Source organism: Lissotriton helveticus, chromosome 8 (assembly GCF_964261635.1).
Source record: "Lissotriton helveticus chromosome 8, aLisHel1.1, whole genome shotgun sequence".
In the NCBI taxonomy this organism is placed as follows: domain Eukaryota; kingdom Metazoa; phylum Chordata; class Amphibia; order Caudata; family Salamandridae; genus Lissotriton; species Lissotriton helveticus.
In genome coordinates this window covers 933,014,255-933,039,951 of record NC_136069.1, presented here as the reverse complement: position 1 = coordinate 933,039,951, position 25,697 = coordinate 933,014,255, and the positions used below count along the sequence as shown (strand labels likewise).

The window sequence follows — 25,697 nt, the reverse complement described above, 5'->3', positions numbered from 1 at the left end:
TTACCTCTACAGGAGACATTTTGATGGCTCTTTGATAACTGGCATCATAAGCATCTATAAATGCCTGTAGAACATCTACATATCAGTAGATGTTGTCGGCCATGAAATATCTTCACATCTTAAATTTTAAAGTTCTGTTAAAACGCTCTTTAACAGCAGCTTTGACCTGCGTGTGGTGAAAATGATGAACAGCGTGGTGTTTTAATAATTTCTGAAATAAATTGTTTAAAAATTATTTGCCCACTTCTGTTTGCAGTTTTCTAGGGGTTTGCTCTTTCCTGAAGATGGCCTCTAAGGCCGTGGTGAAGCTAGCACCACTTTCATCATTTAACGCTTCTGCCAAGGCTAACTTGGACATTACATCTATTACTGTTAATATATGTTGAACTCCATTATTATGCTTCGCTAGATCTTGAAGACTGATTATGTCCACCTGCCATTCATAGTCTAGCTGCTCATTAACGATGGTCGGTCTCCTCTTAAATCGACTCCTGGCTGGCTTGTGGAGTGGAATACGCCTCTTCCCCAGATAACCAGGTCTTTACCTGCACTCTGTTTGCCAGCTCAATTTCAACTAGAGCCTATCTAAACAGAGCTTCAGTGCTTCCGAACCTTCCAACCCCATTTGCATTATAATAAAGGTTCCTTAATCCATCCCTAGACAAGTTATCAGCCACTGCATCCCATGAAATGAAAGACAATGGTTTTGTGTAAGAGCATTTCATTAAAAATAAAGAATGTTAGCAACACATAAACAGGGCATTCATGATACACATTTTGTTGTTGGACAGTTTGCTAACTTTTCAGTACGTATACATGGTATGACACATGCTACATGTATTACTAGAGGCCAGGCAGATCATTTGATTCACTCTCACAGCTTTTTATATTTTTATAGCTATAAACTCAATCGCCGAGACAGGACTTTTTGCTCACCCCTCCCCTACTTTGTACACTCAGGATACTGATGGCATTCAAAAGATTGTACAGTTCTATGTCGTACAATACAAAACCTTTATTTCTGAAATAATCATTGGTCAGAAGCTCCAAGGCAATATGTAAGCTGGTCATCAGTGATAGTATTAACTTCCTCATCTGCGCTCCAGTATTCATCTGTTGTAGGTAGTCACGCATTGAAACACAAGTTGGATATGCACGAAGGACTGTCACACTGCACTGCTGTGAGCAGCTCACCAAGCTTCATATACTGCAGAGTTACAGGCTGTATTTCAGCTCTTCTTTCTTTAAGTAACACATATACCAATCTTGCAATACATATGTATCCTGGACGTAACTCAGAAGCATCTTGTGCACCGACATTCTGATGCTTGGCCTAAAAGTGAGTACGTTTGTACGGTTAAATAATACAATGATGACACGATACTGTGGGACTCATCTTGTTTTAAAACAGTTTTTGAGGAACTAAAGAGCTAACTCGCCTATTTTTGAGGTAAATATCGCACATACCTTTGTATAGCCCTTTCTGCCATCCTTCTAACAAAACACGTACACAAACCTTCCAGACAACAGAGTATTGAGATTAGCTCACTCGAACACTTGATCTCTTTGAGTGTGGTCGACAAGACCTTAATCATATCAAGGTGGACATTTTTTTTCCTTGGATTAACCATACACTATCCTCAACAGTTGATATACTTTGTAGGGTCTAGCATGCTACATATATGACGGATTATTCTTGAAGTGTATGAGTCATATAGGCACTAGTGAGCCTCCTGCTGTGGATCATTAACTTTATGGCTGTAACAGAGGTTATAGTAGTCACATTTGGTACATGTGCTCACAACAGTTGAAGCAAAACCTTTAACAGGCCGTAGGGCGTCATAGGGTACGCCTAGACCTTCCTTTTCAAAATCTGCGATAATATAGGTACAAACACATTTCTTATGCGGCTCTTTGTTTTGGACTGTGAAATTTTCAGTCTGTTTTAAACAGCATAAGCAGTAAAGATTTACAGCGTTAACATTTGGTGACGTCCCCTTTACCATGGCTATTTTTGCTGATGCTTTGAACATATGCTTTCTACAGTTCAAAAAAGAAAGACAGACTATTAGTTAAAAATAAATTATTAGCATATATATATTTGGTATAAGTAAGTGTCTATAAAGATTTTTATTAACCTCATGATTTTCGTTGGACTCTGTGGCGTCTCTGAAATCTTGAGAGTCGCTATGACCCAGTGACCCAGAAGTCCCGATAACGGAAGTGATGTCACTTCAGGGGCTGGACAACTGTTGCTTTTTGCATGATGGCAAAAGGTATCCGTCCCTTCTTCTCACATCCAATTAAAATATCCAAATAAAATTTAAAAAATCCAAATACATTTCAACTAAAGCAATAACATTAATCTAAAATATATACTACCCACCCACACTCCCATTCTGCACAACTTTGATTACTAATGGTTGGGGTAACTGTGTGAAGGGAAGGGTTAAAATACACCAAGTATGAAGGACAAAGAAATCCTGTGAGGTGGAATCAACGTTGTTTTAACAACGTGGTGTTTGGGGAGGTGTTAAACACACCTCAATAATGTAAGTACAGGGACAAGGAAAGGTGTTTGGATCAATAAATATTGTCGGTAACAAGTCTCCTTCTGTAATACCTAAAGTGTGCAGTCCATCATGAACAGATGAAAATGATGTTTATTCGCCCTGTGCACTTAAAGTACCATCGCACATATGGTCTAACCCGGGTTGTCTCTTTTTCACTTCTTTTTTCTTCCTCTGTTGGTTTAGTTTATCCACTGCTGCTGCTCAGTTGTGATAGGACACACGTTTTGTGATTACACTGCTCATCCACTGTATGTATATTCACTGGGGTATCCATGGCATAATTGATTCATGTTGTGTCGTGTGTGATATGATGTAAAGTGCAGCCCGTTATTACAGCAGGCTGAGATGATATGACAGTGCTTAATTTGTGCTAGTGTGTGTTGGGTACTGGCACTTATTTGCACACGCTGCCACGTATTTAGGAGAATTCACCACAGAGCGCCCCTGAGTGTGTATTTTTAATCAACGTAGATTATTAGACCATTTAACAGATCTGTAAAAATGATACAACCCACATTTAAACCTGCAGTTTAAAGTGATGTGGGTTATGCCAACTACAGTGGACCCGTGATAAAAACCTTGGGCCTTGGCACCTAGGTTTTAACAAATTAATTACCGGGGGGACACAAGAGACCTGTTTTCCACAATGTTTGAGGTTGGTATGGTACTTCAGCGCCTGTTATCCATTTAATGTGTATATGTACTGACAAATGACAGCAAAAGATTATTCTAATTAGTCAGTAGGGTGTCTTGGTAAGGTAAGGCGTGGCACTTGGCGTGAGATGTTTACAAGTTCTCGTCACTCGGTTTGAAGTCGAGTAAATCGCATTACCTTTCTGTGCCTTTCTTCGCTCAGCTGCAGTCCAGTAATGCTGAAAGGCATAAAGCAGAGCAAACATAATTTGGCTTCAGATAGCTTCCAGACTCTCGCGCCGGTTCTAAGGGGGAACTGGCGTGGGTTCTTTTTCAACTGAAAGAAGGCAGTGCAAAGCAGTACTTTCCCTCCCGAGCGACGGACACTGCGGGATGCTGCCAACCCGGCCCGCGCGCTGGGGGTGATCGGATGATAGCCCTTCTATGCTAATGAGAGCATGTCAGGGACAGGTTGTTACGTCACGCGGTCTCCTCCCTCCGAAAGTTTGCTCATGTGAAAGTTGTTGGCTGTATGACTGGGAGAGCCGCTCACTGCACTGCAGCTGCAGTACCTCGTGTGAGATATTCAGCATCACCCAGTGACTACCGGCTTGTGATTGTAACCATGATACCAAGACTGCTCTGCCTACTTTTCTGTTGGGATGTTGCAGTTCACGTGGGACGTGCACAGAAATTGCCTGGAGGCAAGTAGCACTTCAATTCTATTATCCTTGAAACAGCTTGTTTGATGACAGAACGCTAGCTAGCAGCATGCAAAAAAAGATGATGCTATGGGCAAAACGATTCCGTGTGAAATCAGTTACATTTAAAATTAGATGAACGTGCAGCGACAGCGAGACTTTTTTTGTGTGTGTGTATATGAGGGGGGGGGCGTGGGAACGTAATGCCCTGTGCATGGCAAAATAGATATAACGTTCTTGCACAGGAAAATAATTATAATACGCGTATGGGTGACAAACTGGGCGAGCTGCATGGAGCTGCGTCGGTGTATCTGTCCTTTGCGTGCACAGGCGCAGACCTCCTTATCTGGCCGAGGGGGCGCTGGACAGCTCAGGCAGTGCCCAGCCGGTCGGTGCAACGCTCGAAACTTTCTTGTTTTCTATTGATTTCCTTCTGTTGTCACGCAACGGCTTGCGAGCTCAGATTAAATAGCGCCAGTGCCAGAGTTTGACAGGAGGTTTGCATGGTACGAAGGGACACTCGGCCCCTTGCTAATCTGATCCTGGGCACTTCAGTGCTGGCATTTCACTGCTGCAAGAACAGCTGTAGAGTAAAATTAAAATGGCATTTGTGAAAACGCGCCCACGGCTGTTTTTTTATTCTACTGTACTTTCCTTTTATACATTATTGTCACCTGGGGAGCTAAAAGGCGGTCGTTCATACCGTATTTCATTGTGCGCCGCAGCTTTTGATTTAGAAATTGATTCTAAAGTTAGATCATTTGGGGTGGTATTGAGGAGTGGCATTCATTCTGCTCCATAGGGCTCTATGCACGTGCTGGGGTCAGAGGGCAGTGCATGCTGTTGAGAACTTATGTTGTGTTGGCCCCAACTACAGGCTAATTCGGTTTGATCTGTGAACGGACTTGTTTGTGCGCCTGTCCCATCGAGTCTGCCCGAACGTACAGATGTGAATAAAGCTGATGTGTTTTAGATCCGGTTCTTTAGATCGCCTCCTGTTGCTGATAGGGGGGGGGGGGAGGGGGCATACGGGCTCGCAGCATACCTGTACGTTTTGCGATTTCTCTCTTTCAGGCACCGCTGGCTGTGACATCACAGAGCAATTCGCTGTTGGCTATCGTTTTTCTGCCTGGGAGAGGGAGGGAAGGGAGTCTACCTATTCCTAGTCCGCTGACCATCGTAAAGGGCGAGGTGCTTTACAGCTGGTTTGCGTTCCTAATGTAATACTTATAGGAAATGTATAATCCGAATGTAGATGCATGTATTGACAATCATGACTCTCCTATTTGTTGGATTAAATGCAATAACAGACCGCAAATACACAATTCCACACAGAATGAAAAGTGCAGAGGCTGCCTCAGGTGAACAAGGGTTCCTTTTCTTATTAGTGTCTGTCTTCACTGTGGGTGAAGTTAGTCTAATGTTGGTCATGTTATCAGAATTGCAGCGTTGCATTAATCTACATGCACCTTTTTTTCTTGCTTTGAAGATGTACCTTGCTTTTGACTGCACGAACTTGACGTTTGCATCTGCACCCATCCTCTAGGGACCGTGAAAGTCTTCCGGTGACAGAAACTGACTTTGCAAACTAGAGAAACATGCAAAAGTTGAACATGCCCTTTGCCCAGACAAGTCCTTAACATGTTGTCATGTGTTTCCTGCTGCATAATCATTAGAATGATTGGTGGGGTGTTAGTCCAACGTCTGCGTGTGCTTGGCAGTGTTGCTTGATACAAAAGGTACTGGGATTACGCAGTCATGTTTCCAGATGCCAATAAATGCAGTAAGTAGTTCCACGTTTCTGTCCAAATGTATCCACGTCGTATGTGACACCATCAACCAATGATGGCCTTTCAGCAAATAGTATACTCTATTCTACAACGTGTGGTAGGAGCACAGGCATATACGCGTCAGCATGAAAAGTGTGTAAAAAAGCAAGCGCTGGCTCATCATGCCTGGCTTGATGAGGCCAAGTTGTATCAATTCTACTTTTATATAACGAAGAGACTTACCTGGTCTTGAGAATCAATACACTGCAGTATCTCTGTATTCAGCTCACCCTATGAGTGAGTCATCAGTGAGGTACCCGAGTGAAAGCCTTGTCTTATGGTTAGAAAATGGTTCATGCTGCATTGGCAAAGACGAAGCTCTCGTTTATCATTACATGTGTGCTACCTGTATGTTTCTCCGTAACCACAGCTAGAGACCGAGGTATTGCTGGTATGTGCATGCAAACACCATCCAACATGGCAATGTGCATGTCAGGGCTTCATGTGGAATAAGATTAACCACGCTCTGCAGCAAAGAGCTAGAGTGTTACTGTGAGCAAACTACAAGATCACATTTCATTCTGAACCCAGACAACCAAACCATGGCCATGCCCAAGCCCCCCAGATGGTTTCCACTTGACGGACACGCTCATATTAGTAAAAGGTAGCCATGGCGGTTTTACTGTCCCTTCTGGGCAGTGCTAAAACTTTCATCCACCGTACCCCGATATTTAAATGTGATCCCTACAAACATATTGAGAGCTGTCCCCAGATGTATGGTTAAGAAGTTTAGGCTTGCTGTTGATCTGAAGGAAGAAACAGTGTAGGTGCTGGCTGTGCCTAGGGTAGGGTACGCTTGTCTTTCTGCCTCTGGAGAATGTGTGGGATTCCTAGGCTGTCCTCATCCCAGCTACATTCTGACTTTAGTTGAATGCAAGCTGTTTTAAAGCTTTGTTTATGTGTTGGCTCTGAGCTAAAAAAGATATCATTAGTGGCTTAAATGGACTATTTTCCATACATGAACTTCTCTCGCGAGTGCTTGGCAGGGAAACGTATACTGTGCTTTTACTGTATTCATTTTCTGAGAAGTCTATGTGGTTTTCATCACTGAACGACATGTAACATACGTGAAACCACTGACCTAGGTAAACAATGAAGAAACCCCGCGTTCTGCTGAACTACACAAGACTAAAGTGCTTACTTTCGAGACTTCCCCAAGGTTAGACGTTGTATGAATACGCAGATAATTCTGCCAATTTTTAATTTGGCTGCATCCTTTTTTCATAATCTGCTAAGCATCTGCTATGAGCACAAACAGTACAGACGTACGTCACACTCACTAGGACTTGGGAGACACCTTGTTTCTGAGAAAAAAAGACTTCCAAGTGTCAGTTGGATCCTCTCTCTAAGCTGTACATCGTATTACTTATAACCGGTAGCTACTAGTTTCCAGACTTGAAATGTCCTTAGTCTTCAAAGAAGCCTCATTAAATGGGTAGATAAATTCAGAATGGCAGAACAATGTTCCATTATTTATTTTTTGTGTCATAATTTTTTATTGGAGTTCAAAGGTAGGCAATTTCATAGGTTACAAAACAATATAGTAAATATAAATCAGTATGCGACAAATAATTCACACCTGTATTATATTAAGGAAGAGGAAAAAAGGAGGGAAAGGGAAAAAGGAGAAGGGATAAAGCTATATATAGGGAGGGAAAGAAAAGAGAATTCGAATTTCAGGAATCGCAAAGAAAGGGGGTTCACACCTGCTGGAATATTTGTTCTTGGTCTTGTATCCTATAAAGTACCTGTTCATAGGATGCTGTCTATTATTTATGACAAAGTCAATGCAATGCTTTAACTTTCAACAGATATTGCCACTTGTAGAGTCTGTTTCCATTTGACAACTAAGAACAGGGAGACAATCAAACCTGGGCCATGTTGTAGCATCGGAGATGCAGCCACGTGGCAAGAGCTGCAGACCTCTGAACCGAGGAACCAGGCTTGAATTCCGGCCTCGGCTCAACTCCCTATGATTCTGGGTAAATTATTTAATCTCAGTGCGTCTAAGAATAGTGCTCTGATGCACACGGTACAAGTTCATGCTATATAAAACTCCAACAGGTAGCACAAAAAATTTTCAGAGTTAGGCATAGCTATGGCATTACCGTATTCGCAATGGTCCTTAATATTTATTACCATGTTAACAAAAGTTCTTCATGTTTATAGACATGTTTACAAACCTTAGGCTGAAAGAAAACATCTTGAAGTACGACTACACTCATTAAAAAAAATGCCCTACAACAATCAGCACATACTACTTCCATTAAAGTTTGTGACACTATGCACAGATCAATAATACCAACCTGCAATAATATTTCATTTAGTATAAAGGGATCTCCAACCTTTTCTGTAGTGAGAACTACTTCTGCTCAAGGAAAGTCCTTCCGAGCTACTAGCATATTCTATCAATGTAAAATACTGATAATATTTATCAACATTACACTATGACCACCCTAAGCAGGGTTATCAGTAGTGACCACCAAAGGTTACCAGCAGAAATTCCAGGAAAACATTTATCATTATTAAATGCCTCCACCCGAGTAATGAAGTAACATTCAAATCATCACATGTCTTGTGGCCCAAAGGTCATAACGACAGCAGTAAGTCTCCCCGACTCAAATTGAATTATCATTCAGCTAGCAACCACACACACCCTACTTTTCACTGCCCTGTATCCATACTCTGCTTTCATCAGCTCTCGCGTAGATCATGCTCTCAACTCAGGTCCTGCAGTCACACAGTTTGGCGGGTCAGCACCAGTTACGGCTGCTACTTTTCTTTAATGTCACACATGTCAGATGTGCTGTGACTGATAGAGCAGGGCGTATAATGTGGTAATTCTGCTTGTTATTTAGATTTAAAGTGGATAAAGATGGCCATGGGGCCGACACCATAAGCCAACACAGTGTGTGCTTGGGTGTTATCATGAAGCCCTGCCATTAGTTTGGCCGGCTGCAACTCTTATGGGTCTTGAAACTACCAGCGATGCCGTCTTTAATATGCACAGACTCTCTGAGATTTGTTTGGTTTCACCTCTAAGTGCTACTTTAAGGGTGCTGGTGAGCTACTAGTAGCTCCAGAGCTACTTGATGGAGACCCCACTCTAAAACTACATCATCATGGTATATTATTATTACTATTTTTACTTTCCAAACAATTTTAGGTACTTCATTCATCTAATATGCTTACCTATTCTTACCTTGCAATGCAGTGATTAGTTAATGTAATGAATGAAATATAATTGTCATGTGATACAATGCATATAATAAGTGTGGTATATCCCTTTGCATTTCAACCAAACTACGAAAGAACTTCAGCCTGCCTGATAAATCAAAATCATTCATTTGAATTCTGAGTGCCTTACCCTAAACTCTAAAATACACACAGGATTGCTTAACAACAAGGTTTTTTTAGGGAAACACAATGCAACAAAAGCTGAGCTGAATGAAACTCTGTTTCTGCTCCGCAACTGGGTATCCCTACATTCGCATTCGCTCAAGTGCAGTGATGTAGACCCACTGCAGCAAGCTGCGACTTTACAAAACACTTTAGTAAATTAAAAAAATGATGGAAAATGTTGACCTAATTCACAAAGACTTTATCCATAAGTAGGTGTGGCCTACTCTTAAGTATGAAGTAGCAAGGTACATTTACCCAAAGAAAAAATCTTTGTGAATCGGCACAGTAAATGCATCTCTGGGTTGGTAGCTATCGTGTTATATCCATAGTGACCTCGAGACCCTTGCTAAGGCCACTCCTCACTTCCTGCTAGACCTTCTTATGGACATGCAAGTGCTTTGTGTGGGAAAGCAGGCCAGCATCCATGACAACAAATAGACCGGATACACTTCACAAAGCATTTTCTGTGAGGTGTTGTGTCTCACTTCCTACTTAGATGCGATGTACTAATGTATTTCTAAAAATAAGACACCCACCGAAAAAAGTTATGTTAATCGGACTTATAAAAGATACAATAGGTGTCAGGTTTCTGCTACTCCATCAATCCTTCTTTCTTAGTCTTTTTTATACCGCACTCCTTCCTAGTTTCATGATAGCTCACTTGGAAAGTAAATTCTCTACTGAATCCTGTGTGTAACCTGAGAGCCACTCACTTTTCCATCATTCCTAAAGTCAATAAACCACAGACTTTTAGTTGTGGTAACAGTAGCAGCTTTTATTTACGGTGCTACACAATTCTCACATGAGCAGTTGTAAGAAAAGAACTATGGGGCATATTATTGAGAAAGAGCGGTAAACATCGCTAAGCGCACTTAGCGCATTTCTGTTTATCGCGTCTATCGCTGAATTACATCGCCGTGTTAGCGGCGTATTATCAACACTTTGCGAACTGGCAATGTAATTCCAGCAATAGACGGCGAGAAACAGAAACATTGCCTGAAATCCAGCTATGATTATGGAGATGCTTGCTGATAGGGGAGTGTGGTCATAACATGGCGTTCCACCTCCCATTATCAGCATAGCTAAGTAGAAGAAAAAGCAGACGTTAACTTTATGCGATAACCGCAGTTAGCACAGTTTTTACATCGCTGGGGCCGCAGTGTTAATAGTGCGAAGGTCTGTCTGCCATGTAAATCATGCAGATATTGTGAGGAACGCCTATTTTGCATGTCATTAGCGATAATAATTGCTGACATGCAAAATGGAGAGAAAATGGCTACTGAATCAAGGAAACGCGTTAGCGTGTCCTTGAAAATAGTGAGATGTTTATTTCGCCGCTTTTCGGCTGAAATCGGGCAGCTAAAGCTGCGAAAATGGGCTTGTAGATATGCCCCTCTGTAATTAAAGCACAAAGTCACAGTTTTGGCTGGAAGGACTGCCACAAGCACTCAGGGAACTGCATTCTGAAGATTCGTCGCTATCACCAACTCTAGTACTTAAGACAAAATGTTCCAGTAGGAGGTGCGTTAGACTGCAGCTGCAATCCAGGCCACCTTGTGGGATAGGGCCCTGAAGTTGGATAACTGGATCTGTTAGCAGGCCTGACTGAATGAGACTTGAGAATTGTGATAATTTGGCCCCGCTCAATGCACTTTATTTCTTCTAGTTAAGATCTGACGTTTAAGCTCCTCTGGGGCTAAGTACTCTATGATGCTCTGTTTAATGAGATTTATAATGCAGATTGTCTCTTCCTCTTGATTTTTGTTATGTTGGCCTGTAAAATACTTTCTTATTGCCGAAACTGTCGAAACAAGTTCCTGGGGCTTGGTTAAACGGATGCATTTACAAATAGTTTAATATGTGTGAGATAATGAGCTGCAGATCGCCCAGGGAGTTTGAGAGAGAAGATATTTTAATTCAAATATCATTTTATATTCATTTTAGGCTGTTGATATGTGTTTGTTGAAATGATTTACTTAATTTTTCTGTATTGGTGATTTTATGATATTTGTAATTGTATATATCAATGAAATGGGTGATATGCTATCTTTCTGTAATAATGTATTTCTTGGAAATAAAGAATTTGGTCTGATCGGACTATTCTTTCCAGGACCTCTATCAGAGAAGGAATATACAGAATTAACTGTGGGTAACAGTGAATATTTTGGACCACGGGGTTGGTGAGTCATCTATGACACAACTGGACCGGATGTATGACATTACAATGCATGCTTTTACCACGCATGCCTTTACAACGCGGTTTTTACAACGCAAACCTTTACAACGCATAGCGCTTTGGGGTGCTGGATAGTGAATAGTTTAATTTAGTATTCCAACTCCAGTCCCCGTGGACACTAGGGAAGGTGTTGGATAGTAAATTAAACTTATTCCCTATCCTAGAGCGCCCCCCAGCGCTATGCGTTGTAATGGTTTGCGTTGTAAAAGTTGTGTCGTAAAGGCACTGCGTGGTAAAAGTTGCGTTGTAAAGGATGTTTCCCAACTGGACCAGAGCTTGAGATGCCTATGATATCACACGGAAGAGTAGGGTGAAAAACATCTGTCGCTCACTTTCTACCCAGCAATACCTTTATGTTATGAGGCCCCCAAATCATCAGCCCCACATCTGTGCAGGGACAGAAGAGTAATCGGAGAGCCAAACATGACATCATTTTCCAACCCTTACCCAAAATGAAAAGAAAAACCTCGCCTCCTGCTACATTTACCCTCCCCTAGCTCAAATTGAAAAGAAATACCAAACTTTCTGCCACCCCCCACTCGCTACATTCATTCCTCCATCTAGATGCAAAAAGTACCTGGCCTCCTGCCTCTTACCTCGCCACTCTGTGTGCCACCCCCACCCCTCTGCGCAGAGAGTAGAGTGCAGGTGCCACACTAGTAGGTACTTTGCGTGAGACCCTGGTCGGAGTGGCATGTTTCCCCCAGTGAATGCAGGTCTGCAGAGACCCATGCTGACAGTGCACCACTGACATTCTTCCGCTTCCTGTTTTGTCGACCCTGGTGAGGTCGTAGACTGAAGGTCAGACTGACAGAAGTGCTTCTGCTGTCCACCCAGTTCTCCACAGACCAGGGCAAGGCAGGTAAACAGAAAGAAAGAGAGGCTTCCCTGACGATGTCATAACAGTAGCAAACAACTTTTGTATCCCACTGTTGTAACATCGTGTTAGTGGGTAACAAGAGGTCCATCATTGTAATTGATGCCAAAGGATTCAAACAGCAGTAATGCATTACCTCCTCGTCCATCTTCCTGGATGCAGTCCTTACGCATGAGATACTTCTTCTTTCTGGCAGAACAAATTCCCTAGCTGAAACCCAAAAAGTTTCCTCAAGGTGGCCCCCGTTATCCAGGAGCCATATCAAAAGGGAAGAACTATGGAAGCACTGCCTGTAACATACCATACCAAAAAGACAACAGTAAAACAGGAAATAGTCACCCGCCATGCCCAGATGGGAGGGAGGGACTCAGGACTGCATTCAGGAAGGCCAGGACTCGGAGTAATAAAGATTGCCAAGCAACGGGGGCATTACTGGTGATGAATGGCCTCTGCGGTGGAGGATGACAATGCAGGAGTAAAACTGTTGGGGCAATAGTTGCTACATGTTCAAAATTACCAGCCCGTTCAGAATTAAACGATACATTGAGTTACAGAGATCCTACAACATGTGAGGAGAGCGTCCTAGCCGCTAAGTTGTTGAATGTGTGACCAGAAGACTTAGGTCTGAATTGTTATTTGGGTTCCCTTCTTAGCAGCATTCTACTTAATTTCTCAGTGTCATTAATTGATCTGACAAGAGTAGGAGTTCAAGATAAATTACGATATTTATTTCAGATGAGTTTTTTCTTAGTTGTTGTTTGTTAACACCCATAAAATCATAACAACGTGAAACGCTTAAACAAGTATACTAAATACATTAAGCTACTACGTACAACCAAAAAAGTATTATCATAGGAAATTAAATATTTTATCCTCGTTGAATGTTTGGGCACTTTAGTGTAACATATACTCTTAAGTAGTTTGGGCACTTTAGTGTATCATATACTCTTAAGTAGTTTGGGCACTTTAGTGTATCATATATTCTTTAATTTGGTCTACCATTATAATATGATCTCTAGCATCTAAAGGAATGGTTTTACTCCACTGAATACATCATTCAGCCTCTTATTACTTGTGATTAAGCGGTTTGTATGGTTGTTATGAAGTAATAAGAATCTTTTCTAAATTAATAAAAGAAAACGAATTGCTAGCATACTAAATTGTATTTTGAACTGGACATTCCTACTTCGCGCCTTGCCCTATATTATGGTAAAGGGAGAGAAGGAGATTGATCATGTACTATGTTGGGCATTGCAAACTGGCGGGTGCATGTGCTATGTAAGCGTAATGGTGATAGGGTCTGTTCAAAAACCTTTTTTCCATGACAATGCTTTACAGCCCGAAATTCAGGAGCAAGTCACAATCAAGACTGGCGTAAAACACAACTGCTCATAGAAAAATAGTTTGTGAATTTGAATTGCATAGAGTAAAATCTTCACTTCTAATTTGCGGAATATTAGGGAATGAAATAAAAGCAACTCTTGAGTACGGGCTACTGTTTACCTGTTAAAATGCTAACATGTTCAACTGTGGCTAGATTATCCCTTTATAAGAACAAATGCAGGTTTCCGACAGAGAGCATAGTGGTGAAAATACAATTGTAGATTGGATCCCAATGGGATAATAAGTTGACACATTGGTGCAGGAAACGTATACTACGCATGCGGTGCCTAAATGAAAACCACATCTGGACTAGCATCTGGCGCCGCTCTCCCAGATTACCAAGTGGTTTTGTGCAGCCTTCTAATTAGCAGGAGGCGAGGGAGGGTTTCAGGTATCATGCTAAGTTTAGTGTGCACTACACCAAGATACTATCATTTGTATAATCTACACCGAGGCTGTCCTAATTTACTTTCTGGTAAACAGATAAAGAGGCAATTGATGCCTTTTTGGTACCATGTTGAGGTCAAAGGGCAATCTCCCCAGAGGGCCATTAGTTGCACATGTCAACTGCTGATTAAGAGCATGTTTTGTGACTACGGGGCAAAAGGCCACTCAAAAGCCACGTTGAAAGACCGACAGCCATTGATGTTTTTGGCTGGTATTTTTTTCAGTATATAAACTCACCAGGAGAGCCTCTGGTGGGAGTTTGCAGCGATTCCTTTGCAGAGCCGACCGCATTTAGAAATATTATGTTATCTTTTAATAGCATCATTTTTAATTTCAGAAGGATTAACTTTGGCAAAACCATTTTACTCACAAACTTACGTTAAAAAATAAATCATTTTCGGTGCCACACCGCTGAAAAAGCACAAGACCTAGAACATCTACTGCTATCCACCTGATGGTCACTAAACAGTCAAATGATTGGAAAAAAAACAAATCAATATTGTTTGACAACGATCAGTTTTCTTAACCTCAAGCAGAAACGTTGTGGCACAAGCTTGTTGAAGCAATAAGATATTACCAAAACATACACCATATGCTGCTTGGGTTGTGATGGTTGGCTGTTAGCAGGGCTGATTTTAGGGCGGTGCCATAGGTGCGGCCGCACTCAGCGCTGACCTGGAAGGGGGCGCAGACCTTAGGGGGGGCGGTGTGTTTAGCAATTCCTTATGATTTAAAAAAGCACTTGCTGCAGAGTTGCATGTCTGTCCAGAGAGAAAGAGGGAGATTTGAGTTTTGTCTAGTGGCAGTTTTGACTTGCCATAAAGTAGAACAGCGGGTTAATATGCCTGCTGCAAAGAACAGATCTGTATTGTACGTGGTAAGCTGGGTGGATTTGTAAAGCGAGCCTTACCAACGCTTTAAAACCAATGAAATGCATGTGAGAGAGGGGCTATGGAGAAATGAGGGGCACTTTTGCTGGGTGGTAGAAAGTGAATCCAAGGAGGAGGTAATGGGAGGTGCCAACAAAGATTGTTGACCCAGGCACCACCAGCGCTAAAGCCAGCCCTGACTGTGAGTCCACTGCCACCATGGGCATGGGGTTCGCCGTCACTTGGTTCTGGCTCAATAAAAAAACAGAAATAGGACATAAACGGTCTCATACTTAACTAGAGCAGGAATGGAACACAAAAAGGCCTCATATATCACATTTTTAGCATCCTAGAAAAAGCAAAGACTTGCTCACTCCCCAGGTCATGGGTCAACATTGGACAATTGTAAAGTGTAATTTAAACTACCCGGCTGATGTCTCCCTATACAGGTCTCTAAGACAACCAACCTGTTGTGACAATGACTCGGTTTGGTGTGGATTCATTGTTACAGAAAGGAAAAATAATGAGAAATGTATCAGCTTCATGGAATAATAGGAAAGTGAATTACATTGCTTGGAAGGCCCATTTAATCGTCCTCGTGTCACAATAAAGCACCACAAATGTTGTCTATTTAATGGACGGCAAGGAGGATATTACCGTTGAAATGTATATACTTGTTTGATCACTGGAGAAGCTGTGGAAATGTTAGCAATTACAAATTACTCTTGAATATTTGTTCTTAGAAATAATGTTTTACTCAAGTTCCACAGCTGTTCATCAGATGTATGTTTAAATGAAAACATCTAATCACATAACTTCTGCTGCTTGAAAATTGCTTATTAAAAATATTTGGCTGACGAGTTGGGTTACAAAAAATATTGTGAAGATACTGGAAGAGAATACTGTGTTCAAGACATGTTACATGGGTTCAAAGTTCATGTCAGTTAACAGTCAGATATATGTGTCTTGCTTTCGAAGTTATGGACACACAGCAGACCATGTATTGGACCCAATTTTGCATCTGGCGTAAAAAACAGCTTAAGCTGTTTTGCCACCCTCTTGCAATCAAAATGTTCCTAAATAACGTGTACATACATAGTATATAAATAGAGACTTTGGGTCAGCTTTCTTTACCCATTGGTCTGTTTATCTGTCAGTCATATGTTGATTCCACCCAGGCACCCACTATATCGCACGTTATAGGAGAGTGGGTCTGCCCACTTAAGCCATAGGCTCTCTTGCACTATAATCAGCAGCGTTTTTCTCATGAGCAAATGTGCACATTCACTTTACAAGAAGTGTACTTCAGTGACAGAGCTGGAGGCCAATACTTTACTTTGCTTATCATTTTTTCTTCCCGTGCTTTAATTTTTTTATTATATTTGAGTCGTCCTTGTTTATTTAAACAATGCCCACTGGTTACAGATATTCTAAAAACACTGACCATGGGCTGCGGGGGTATTTATGGAAATAGCACAGCTCTTCCTACCTAAAACAGTCATAGGTGATGAAAAGGCTGTGCTAGTCGTGCGGACCAAAATAGTGCCCTGTGCATACTGGTGAGCTCAATGTTCTACCCTGTGTTAAGGCATGCCTTTTAATAGGGCACCAGATCCCTCATTCACATTGGGAATCATGCTTCATCTAAGAGATCATGAGCCATTACCCCCTTTTCTTTCCAACAAAAAGAAGCGCATTTACCTGTGATGTGTACTAAAACCAGAAATGGGTTCTATACCTATTTTATGAACACCTCTCTGCTTAGAAGCACCCCTATTATTTTATTAAAATTATATGAAATTATTTTTTTTTCATTTGAAGTTTTTATTGCAAGCATGTTGACACTATGTGTTTTCTTCTTTCATTTTATAATTTTAAGCTTGCAATAGTAATAAAAAAAATATCGCTTTAGCTTGCCAAGGCCAGACTATTTGGATTTTCCAATGCTTGATTGGTTTTGTGAGAAATAATCCAGCACTTTGCTCATAAAAATGTTGATTTTCCATTTAATTAAAGTTCTTATCTTTATACTTGGGAAAGATTAAAATAATAAATAATATAATAACATTATTTAGTCAGTGATTAGCATTGGTGCTTAGTTGCTTTTTTAGTGCTTTTTTATATTTAACATTTTTAAATGTATATCTACTGACCTTCAATTTTGTTTATGTGGTATTATCTTGATCATTACATGTTTCTTCTTTTTACTAAATGGGTTTGGGAACTTTACCTATTGGTGTCTTGTCTTGGTTGTTGTTTTGTGTTGTTTAAACACTTTACATGTTTTTCTCAGAGAGAGACTGTTTGTTGCATCGTGCCATATCTATCAGTGGTAGGCTAAGGCTCCTTTGCTGTAACTATTTATCTAGCACAGCAGTGTTTTTTTCAGTTTGTGGAAGTTCATTCTTTGTTCACCTCGTTAATGATCCGAAACTCCTATTATTTGAATAGTGTGAACCTAGCTGAAGCACTACAAAGCTCGGTACATTAATGAGGTGGCTGGGATTCAAGAATATATGCATCAATTAAATACTTTCACATTTTAAATGACACTATTACATTTCATATCTTTACAATATATTATAGTTTGCATTTGTTATATTGTATAGGCAGTGGGAGATTAAGTAATTTGCCCAAAAATCCACGATTTTTAGCAAAATGCCCCAGCCGGGATTAGAACCCAGATCCCCTTGTTCCAAAGTTGGCAATCTGACCATGTCACAGACTTGCCTGGGTGAATAGCTGGCTGCAGGAGGTTAACAGATATCAATGGGTAGGAGAGAAAGAGACATCAATGACAGCTGGAGCAGAGATACTTAGAAGGTGTGTGAAGGATGGGAGGTTAAGAAGGAGAGAGATCAGGTATTCGAAGTAGGACATACAGTGGAAGCAAAGAAAGAGAATTTAGGAATCGAAGAAGAAGCTTAGTGTGATCTCAATCAATCAATCAATCAGGGGGTTATAAAGCGCACTACTCACCCATGAGGGTCTCAAGGTGCTAGGGGGAGGTGGGTGCAGCTCCGGATCAGTTGAAAAGCCAGGTCTTGAGGTCCTTCGATGTAGGAGAAAACTTTCCCGCCTGCTCTCCTTCTGCGAATGCAGGGCGTCTCTGCCAGGACGAGGTCGGTGGAGAGGAGGTTCCTCCTGGGTACACGGAAGGAGACTCTCTCGTTGAGGTATTCGGGTCCGATGTGGAGGGATTTGTAGGCGTGGATGAGGAGTTTGAAAGTAACCCTCTTCTCGATGGGGAGCCAGTGGAGGTCTCGTAGGTGTTGGGTCATGTGTGCGGAGTTCCGAGTATGAGTCTGGCTGCAGAGCTCTGGAGGGTTTGGAGTTTGTGTAGGAGAGTTCTGTTGATTCCAGCGTAGAGTGTGTTGACGAAGTCCAGTCTGTTGGTTATCAGTACATGGGTGACGGTCTTCCTGCATTCAGGGAGGATCCATTTGAAGGTCTCGTGGAGGAAGCGCAGGCAGTTGAAACTAGTGGAAGTGAAGGCGTTGATCTGGTGGGTCATGGAGAGGGAGGGGTCGAGGATGATGGCGAGGTTTTGTGCATGGTCTGTAGGGGTGGGTGGACTTCCAAGGGCAGGGGGGTCACCAGGTGTTGTCCCAGGTGGAGGTGGAGGGTCCTAGGATGAGGACACCGTTTTTTTCAGAGGTGAGCATCAAGCAGCTGTCCTACATCCAGGCTGTGACGTCCTTCATTCCTTCCTGGTAGCAGAACCTGGTGTTCTCAGGATTTTTCGTGACCGAGAGGATGAGCTGGGTGTCGTCGGCGTAGGATACTATGCTGAGCCCATGCTATCTGATGAAGGCAGCGAGGGGGGCCATGTAGAAGTTGAACAGCGTGGGACTGAGCGATGATCCTTGGGGTACTCCACAGTTGATCTCTGTGGTTTTGGAGAGGAAGGGGGGAGTCTGACCCTCTGGGTTCTGCCAGACAGAAAGGATAGGATCCAGTTGAGGGCAGCTCCTTGAATCCCGCATCGTGCTGGCTGTGAGCGTGCGGTGTGCTACGGTGTCGAAGGCTGCGGAGAGGTCTTGAAGGATGAGGGCCGCGGTGTGTCGCAAATCGAGTAGCATGCAGATGTCATCAGTGGCGACAAGCAGGGCGGTCTCGGTGCTGTTGTTGCTGAGGAATCCAGACTGGGAGGCGTCTAGGATGGAGTTCTTTGTGATGAAGGCGGTCAGCTGGGAGTTTACAAGTCTCTCAGTGACTTTGGCCGCAAAGGGGAGGAAAGAGATGGGCTGGTAGTTTCTCAGGTCCATTGGGTCGGCCGAGGGTTTCTTGAGGAGGGGTTTAACCTCCGCCCGCTTCCAGTCATCTGGGAAGGTCCCGGATCTGAAGGAGGCGTTGATGGTCCATCCTAGTTTGGTGCGATGGCGGCGGCGGCCCTGTGGAAGATGTGCGATGGGCAGGGGTCTGTCGGGGCTCCCTAGTGAGTTTTCTTCATGGTCGCAGTGATGTGTTCGATGGTAGCGGAGTTCCAGGTCATGATGGTTGGCTTGTCAGTGGAGGTGGGGAGGGGGTGGTGTCCGGTGTCCATTCGCTGAAATTGTCATAGAGGGCCTAGATCTTCAGATGGAAGTGGGAGCTGAGCATATTGAAGAGTTCCTGGGAAGGTGTGATGTCCGTGGCTTCGCTGGGGGGTTTGGTGAGATGCTGGATGACGTTGAACAGGGATCAGTGACTAAATATCGAGGGACAGAATATCGACTGTCCAGAATATGGATTCAAAAATATCCAGGGACTGAATATAGAATCCCTACCTACAAAGAGGTAAGTACTAAAATATCGAGTACAAAATATCGATAGTTAAAATATAGTTAACTAAAATATCAAATTATGTATTAAAAATAATATAAAAGTAATAAAATAATAAACACAATTAAATAAAACATAGTTAAAATAATGTACAAAAGCTTAAAATGTAAAAATAATAAATGTAATGTAAAATAACATGATTTTTAAAACATATATATTTACTTAATATTATAAAATTATTATTAATCTTAATTATAACATATTTAAAACTTTCTTAAAAATATATTTACATATACATAAAGAAACCTATTATATAAATATAGAAATAAATAATATATAATAATGTAAATAATTAAAGTAATACTTTTTATTTTAATTATTAATTTACACTACATTAAATATAACAAAATTAAAAACATTACATAGCTAAGGGGAAAAAAATTGTATTCACACTCCAACAAATGCAAAAGTAGAGAATTTGTTGGATAGGTGGGTACAAATTACTATTCCCACTCCAGTGAATGGAACAGTAGGGAAAGTGTTGGATAGCGGGAGGGTAAAATTTACTATTCCCACTCCAGTGAGTGCAACAGTAGGGAAAGTGTTGGATAGCGGGTGGGTAAAAATTGCTATTCCCACTCCAGTGAGTTCAACAGTAGGGAAAGTGTTGGATAGTGGGAGGGTAAAAATTACTATTCCCACTCCAGTGAGTGCAACAGTAGGGAAAGTGTTGGATAGTGTAGGGTTAAAAATTACTATTCCCACTCCAGTGAGTGCAACAGTAGGGAAAGTGTTGGATAGTGGGTCGGTAAAAATTACTATTCCCACTCCAATGAGTGCAACAGTAGTGAAAGTGTTGGATAGCTTAGGGGTAAAAATTACTATTCCCAACCCAGAGAGTGTAACAGTAGGGAAAGAGTTGGATAGCGGTGGGGTAAAAATTGCTATTCCAAATCCAGTGAGTGCAACAGAGGGGAAAGAGTTGGATAGCGTAGTGGTAAAAATGACTATTCCCACTCCAGAGAGTGCAACAGTAGGGAACGTGTTAGATAGCATAGAAGAAGAATTTAGTAGATCCAGTCGTACAATTGAATTAAAATTAATTTTTAAAAAATGTATTCTTCAAATTTAATTTACCTCCAAATATTTTCCACTATAAACGTCATCTCCAATAATCTAACATATTAATAAATTAACATAATTAATTAAAAGTGAATTAATTAGCTAATCACAATTAACAAAAATATAAAAACAATGATATATAAATTAACACAATTAACAGTATAAAATAACTTTGATTAAATATTATATAAATATTAATAAAAATGTATTTTCAAATATTTAAATAAACACCATACTCCCCTATAAACACTCAACACACTCCTAAAAAAATTAACATAATTAACATATTAATACATTAATTGTTAGTAACTAATATTTAATTAATTACTAATTATTAACAATTTACACAATTTACACATTTATCAATTAATTAAAAACTTGTATTAATAACTTGTTTAATATTTAATAATACATTAATTAACTTAATTAGCAATATTAATTATTAACCATATGATTATTAATTAATTAATTATTATTTTTAATTTAAATTAGATTACTTCCCACCCTATTCCCCTATAAACCCACAACTAGCTACAGAACTAATATACGCAAAATTTAATTAACATAACATTCATTACCTTAAAAAAATTGTAACATCCATCAAAAAAATGTATATACTTTTAACACTTATACTAACATATAATATAATTTTTTAGAAATCGATATAATATTCTATATTATGACATTCTATACTATAACATACTATATATTGACATTCGATCTAATGACATTCGATATTACTTACCTATATGTCGATATTATTTCCAACTAAATTATGTCCATTCTACATTCTGTCCTCTCGATATTTCTGATTCAATATTATGTCCTCCCGATATTTTTTATTCCATATTTTGGGTGTTTACCGTTGAACAGTTCTTTGGCGTTGGTGAGGATTTTGTTCCTAATGAAGGTCCGTTTGGTGTCTCCTATGTGATGGTGGTATTCTTTTAGGGCACTCCTGTGTTCGTTCAGTGCTTCTGTGATTTTCTGGTTTTGCCAGGTTTTCTCTACGCAACTGCAGGAGCGCCTGGCTTCTAGTAGTTCTGTGGTGAACCAGGCAGCCTTTAGGGGGCGTTGTTTGGCGGGGTGGCGGAGGGGTGTGAGCCTGTCAGCGCAGCAGGCGATCCAGTGGTGAAATTCTTTGGCTGCGGAGTTGGTGTCGTCCGTGGCACTGGGGGGGTCTTGGAGGAGGGTGGTGATGAGGTGTTTCTCTGTGACCTTGCTCCAGTACCTTCGTCGCGGGCGCAGGGCGGGCTTGGGTGCGGTGGTGGTGTTGAAGGTAAAGTGTACACAGTGGTGGTCCTTCCAGAGGGGTTGGGAAGTGTGGCTGAAGCAAATGTTAGCACCTCATGCGAAGAGGGGGTCGAGGGCGTGTCCAGCTCTGTGGGTAGGCGTGTTGACGAGCTGCTTCAGTCCAAGGTTGTCGAGGTTGTCAAGGAGTGGGGTGGAGTCGGGGTCGCTGAGGTTGTCGATATGGAAGTTCAGGTCTCCGAGTAGGATGTAGTCCGTGGAGGTGTAGGCATGGGGTGCTACGAGCTCGGCGATGGTAATTGCGGATTGGGTGCGAGGTCCCGGGGGTCTGTAGATGAGGGTGCCGTGTAGCGTGGTCCTGGGGCTGGTCTGGATCTGAAAGTGGAGGAGTTCTGTGTTGGAGTGGGGGTCCCTCGTGCTGGAGGTGGAGAGTCGGATGGAGGTCTTGTGTACGATGGCGAGTCCTCCTCCTGGGTGGTGGGGGCGGTCCTTTCTCTGGATCTTGTAGCCATCGGGGATGACCCTGGCGATGTCGGACCAGATGTGGTGTTTGTCCAGGTTTCGGTGAAGACGGGACGTTAGGCGAGAGGGTGTCGATCAGGTCTCAGATCTCTAAGGTGTTTTGGTGTAAGGAGCGCACATTGAGGAGGATGCATGTCAGGACTTCGGCGGTGCGGTGGGGGGGCATTGTCGATGGTGAAGGAACTTCGGCAGAGTCTGCAGGAGAACTGTCCGTGGGTGGTGTTCTGTGAGGATCTTTCGCAGTCAGTGTGTCTTCCGCGATTGAGTGCATGGACGGTGGCGGAATCATATTGGTGGGGTTTTAGAGATCCAGGGTTCCTGGCGCTGGCCGTGGTCGGGACGCGGATGGGCACAGACAGGCTTGCCTTTCTTGTGCCATTGCCGCTCTGGCGACGTGGTGGCACAGTGGTCTCTATTAAGTATGGGGCAGGGGAGGCGGGAAGGCGGGAACGGCGATCGGGAGTTGGGTGGGGCTGAGCTGGCGCCAACAGGGATGGCAGCAAAACGACACTGGGACTAAGATTAGAAGAAGGAACTATGTGCAGAGGCACTGTGACTAAGATTAAAAATGAAGTAAATATGCGCAGAGGCAAGCAGGTAGGGGAGCGGGTCGATAGCGGTCTCGAACCCTGCTCTCCTAGGGCTCCATTAGTATCGCCCGCCATACCCTCGGGAACTGGGACCGCCCGATAAGGGTGCAGGTGTCCCGCACTCCTGATTAAAATGCGCCCGCCACACTGGCAGGCGCATAGAGCATTTACAACATTGCCACAGAGGCAGGTTGTGCATTTCAATGCACAAAGTGACAGGCACAGCGCAGTGCCTGCCACGTTGTACCCCCAATGTGCACCACCCCCCCTGGAGTCCCGGGGGGCCCGCAACGGGCCCCCCAAGCAGACTCTGCATGCCTTTTCATGGCGGCATTGCCGCCATGGAAAGGCATGTTCAAGGCCCCATTCTAATATGGCTGGCGGTGTCTGTTAGACACCGCCACCATATTGAACCCTTTTTCGCCCGGTCGACATGTCGCCCGGGCGGAAAAGCGGAGGACGGTCTTTCCGTCCGCCGTGGACCCCCCAGCCATTGTAATTTGACGGGGGGTCTTTTCTGCAAGGATGGCAGGCGGATCGCCCCTGCCCGGCTGGCGGTGTCTACCACCGGCCCGGCGGGGGTGATCCGCCTGCCATCTAATGGGGCCCTTAGCTCAGTGGCGGAGATGGCTGGGCGGTGCTACGTAGAGGGAGAGTAGTTTCCCAGGGAGGGAGGTCAGCGCACTTGTTAAGATCTGTCAAAATCTTGCAGAATGTTTTTAAATAATAAAGGGTACAGACAGAACTTCAAGATAATCTAACCTAGAGGTGATAAGTGCATGATCCAATGTTCCATTAGACTACACCATAGAAGGAAAATTATATGTTTTAATGCTTGAAGGAAACCAGAGCATGTATCCACCACTGCGGAAACCTGCGTTGTAAGGACAGTAAGTTGTCGAATCTCAGTCCTAAGTTCTCTACAACCATCAAAGTTGGGATGGCGGAGATGCCATTTCAGGTCAACAACTCGGTCACCAATTATACTGGAGGAAGTCAATTAGGCTGGTCCACAGGATAGAGGTAGAAGATGACAGTTATGGTTTTAAGGCAACTACCTACAAGGCAGTTCAAATGAGAAGGTGGGCCTAGGAGATACTGGAAGCAATGTGCATTGGAGCATTTTTGAAGTGGTGATAGTTAAAAAAAATCCTTTTTCAGATTAAGGTGCACAAGAGCTGTTGGTGCAAGAAAACTGGCTTCCATTTGAGAGTGTGCCAGTTTAGTAGGGTAATGAAGAAGGTGCTATAAAAATGTAGACTTTAACACAGGTATCACAGGATGCATTCATTGCATATTGTGGCATCTTTAGAAGCAGCAGTACAGTGTGTGCATTAAGAAGGCGTCATAAAACTTGACTGCTTGAGGGTACATCGTTGCAAGATCAACATATGCTCTTTCCACAAGTTGCCCCTGATCTTTCATGCACCGACATTTGCGTGAGAGGTATATCCTTGGCTATATCATTCACCAGGAAAAATCCCTGCGCTGATAGGTATCACACAGCCAGTAAGGCATAGTTAAGTGTGAGTGGCTCAGTTATGATAGTGCCACAAGAGATACCTGATAGCACCAATGTTTATGGAAATAGAATCTTGCTATGTTAGAGGTTGCTAATAAGAATGAAGGCAAGTCACCCACTGATGGCTGGCAATTAGAAGGGCCAATGTGGCTCTTACTCTGGGCCAACTCAAATGGGGCAACTAATATCAACATAACCTAGTTGTTGTGTAAGCCAAACTGTGATTTCCCATGTGATCATCCTGAAGTAACTGTCAATATGGCAAGATACGCTAATGTGGTTCTACTAAGGACTTTACCACCTTTGTTTTGGTTTTCTAGTTTTAGTTAGGAAAATTTACCAATAAATAAACATTAATGAAAATGAATGAGCAAGTCTTAAAGTAGGACCAGAGACATCAAAGAGATGTCCCACTGCTGAAAGTAGAAGCAAGAAAACTGTCAGAGATAAATATTTCAGCAAAGCTCCAAGTTTTAAGTGCTTTGTGAATAGCATGATGGATGAATAGGGTCGTGAGAGGTGATTGTAGGTAGTTCTGTGCTTTTGCTGCTAAGTAAGAGAAATATCTGAGTCCTCTGATGCATAAACAGTATAAATAGAGTAGCTAAAGCTGAGTAATAGGAATGGGAATGCATTTATCCTAGGAAACTAGATTTAAGAAATGAAGTGCTGCGATTGCTCAAGGCCATATGCACTATGAACAGTATGTAAAAAGTATGCCTGTGAATGGTGAACCAATGTAATTTGACCAGGTGATTGGAAATATGAACATGCCTTGTTGAGCCAATCACCAGGCGAGGTGTGATATTTTTAAGTATTTGCAGAACCCTAGTGGTGATTTGGATCATTCCCAAGTACAATGATTGGATGGTCCAATTCGGAAGAAATGAAGGATTGAGCTGAATTGATAGCAGGTCGGTAGATGCATCAGCATTTTTCTTAGCACTCTGAAAGTGCCAAAAAAGAGGCTGCTAGA

At 42.3% G+C, this 25,697-nt stretch overlaps 1 protein-coding gene and 1 pseudogene across 4 annotated transcripts in view; one reads left to right on the top strand and one right to left on the bottom strand.

Moving 5' to 3' along the window:
• Positions 1–1,402: 1,402 nt before the first annotated feature.
• Positions 1,403–2,006, bottom strand: LOC144773830 (uncharacterized; annotated as a pseudogene).
• A 1,650-nt stretch (positions 2,007–3,656) lies between these two features.
• Positions 3,657–25,697, top strand: part of ABI3BP (ABI family member 3 binding protein) — a 2,192,437-nt gene continuing 2,170,396 nt past the window's right edge. For 2 of the 4 annotated variants that reach the window (XM_078657774.1, XM_078657775.1), the window contains exon 1: positions 3,688–3,910. In XM_078657774.1, the coding sequence (XP_078513900.1) occupies positions 3,739–3,910 (172 nt within the window). In that variant the 5' untranslated portion in view covers positions 3,688–3,738. Of the gene's footprint in view, positions 3,911–25,697 lie in introns of all 4 variants that reach the window. The other 2 variants (XM_078657771.1, XM_078657773.1) reach the window with 2 other exon arrangements.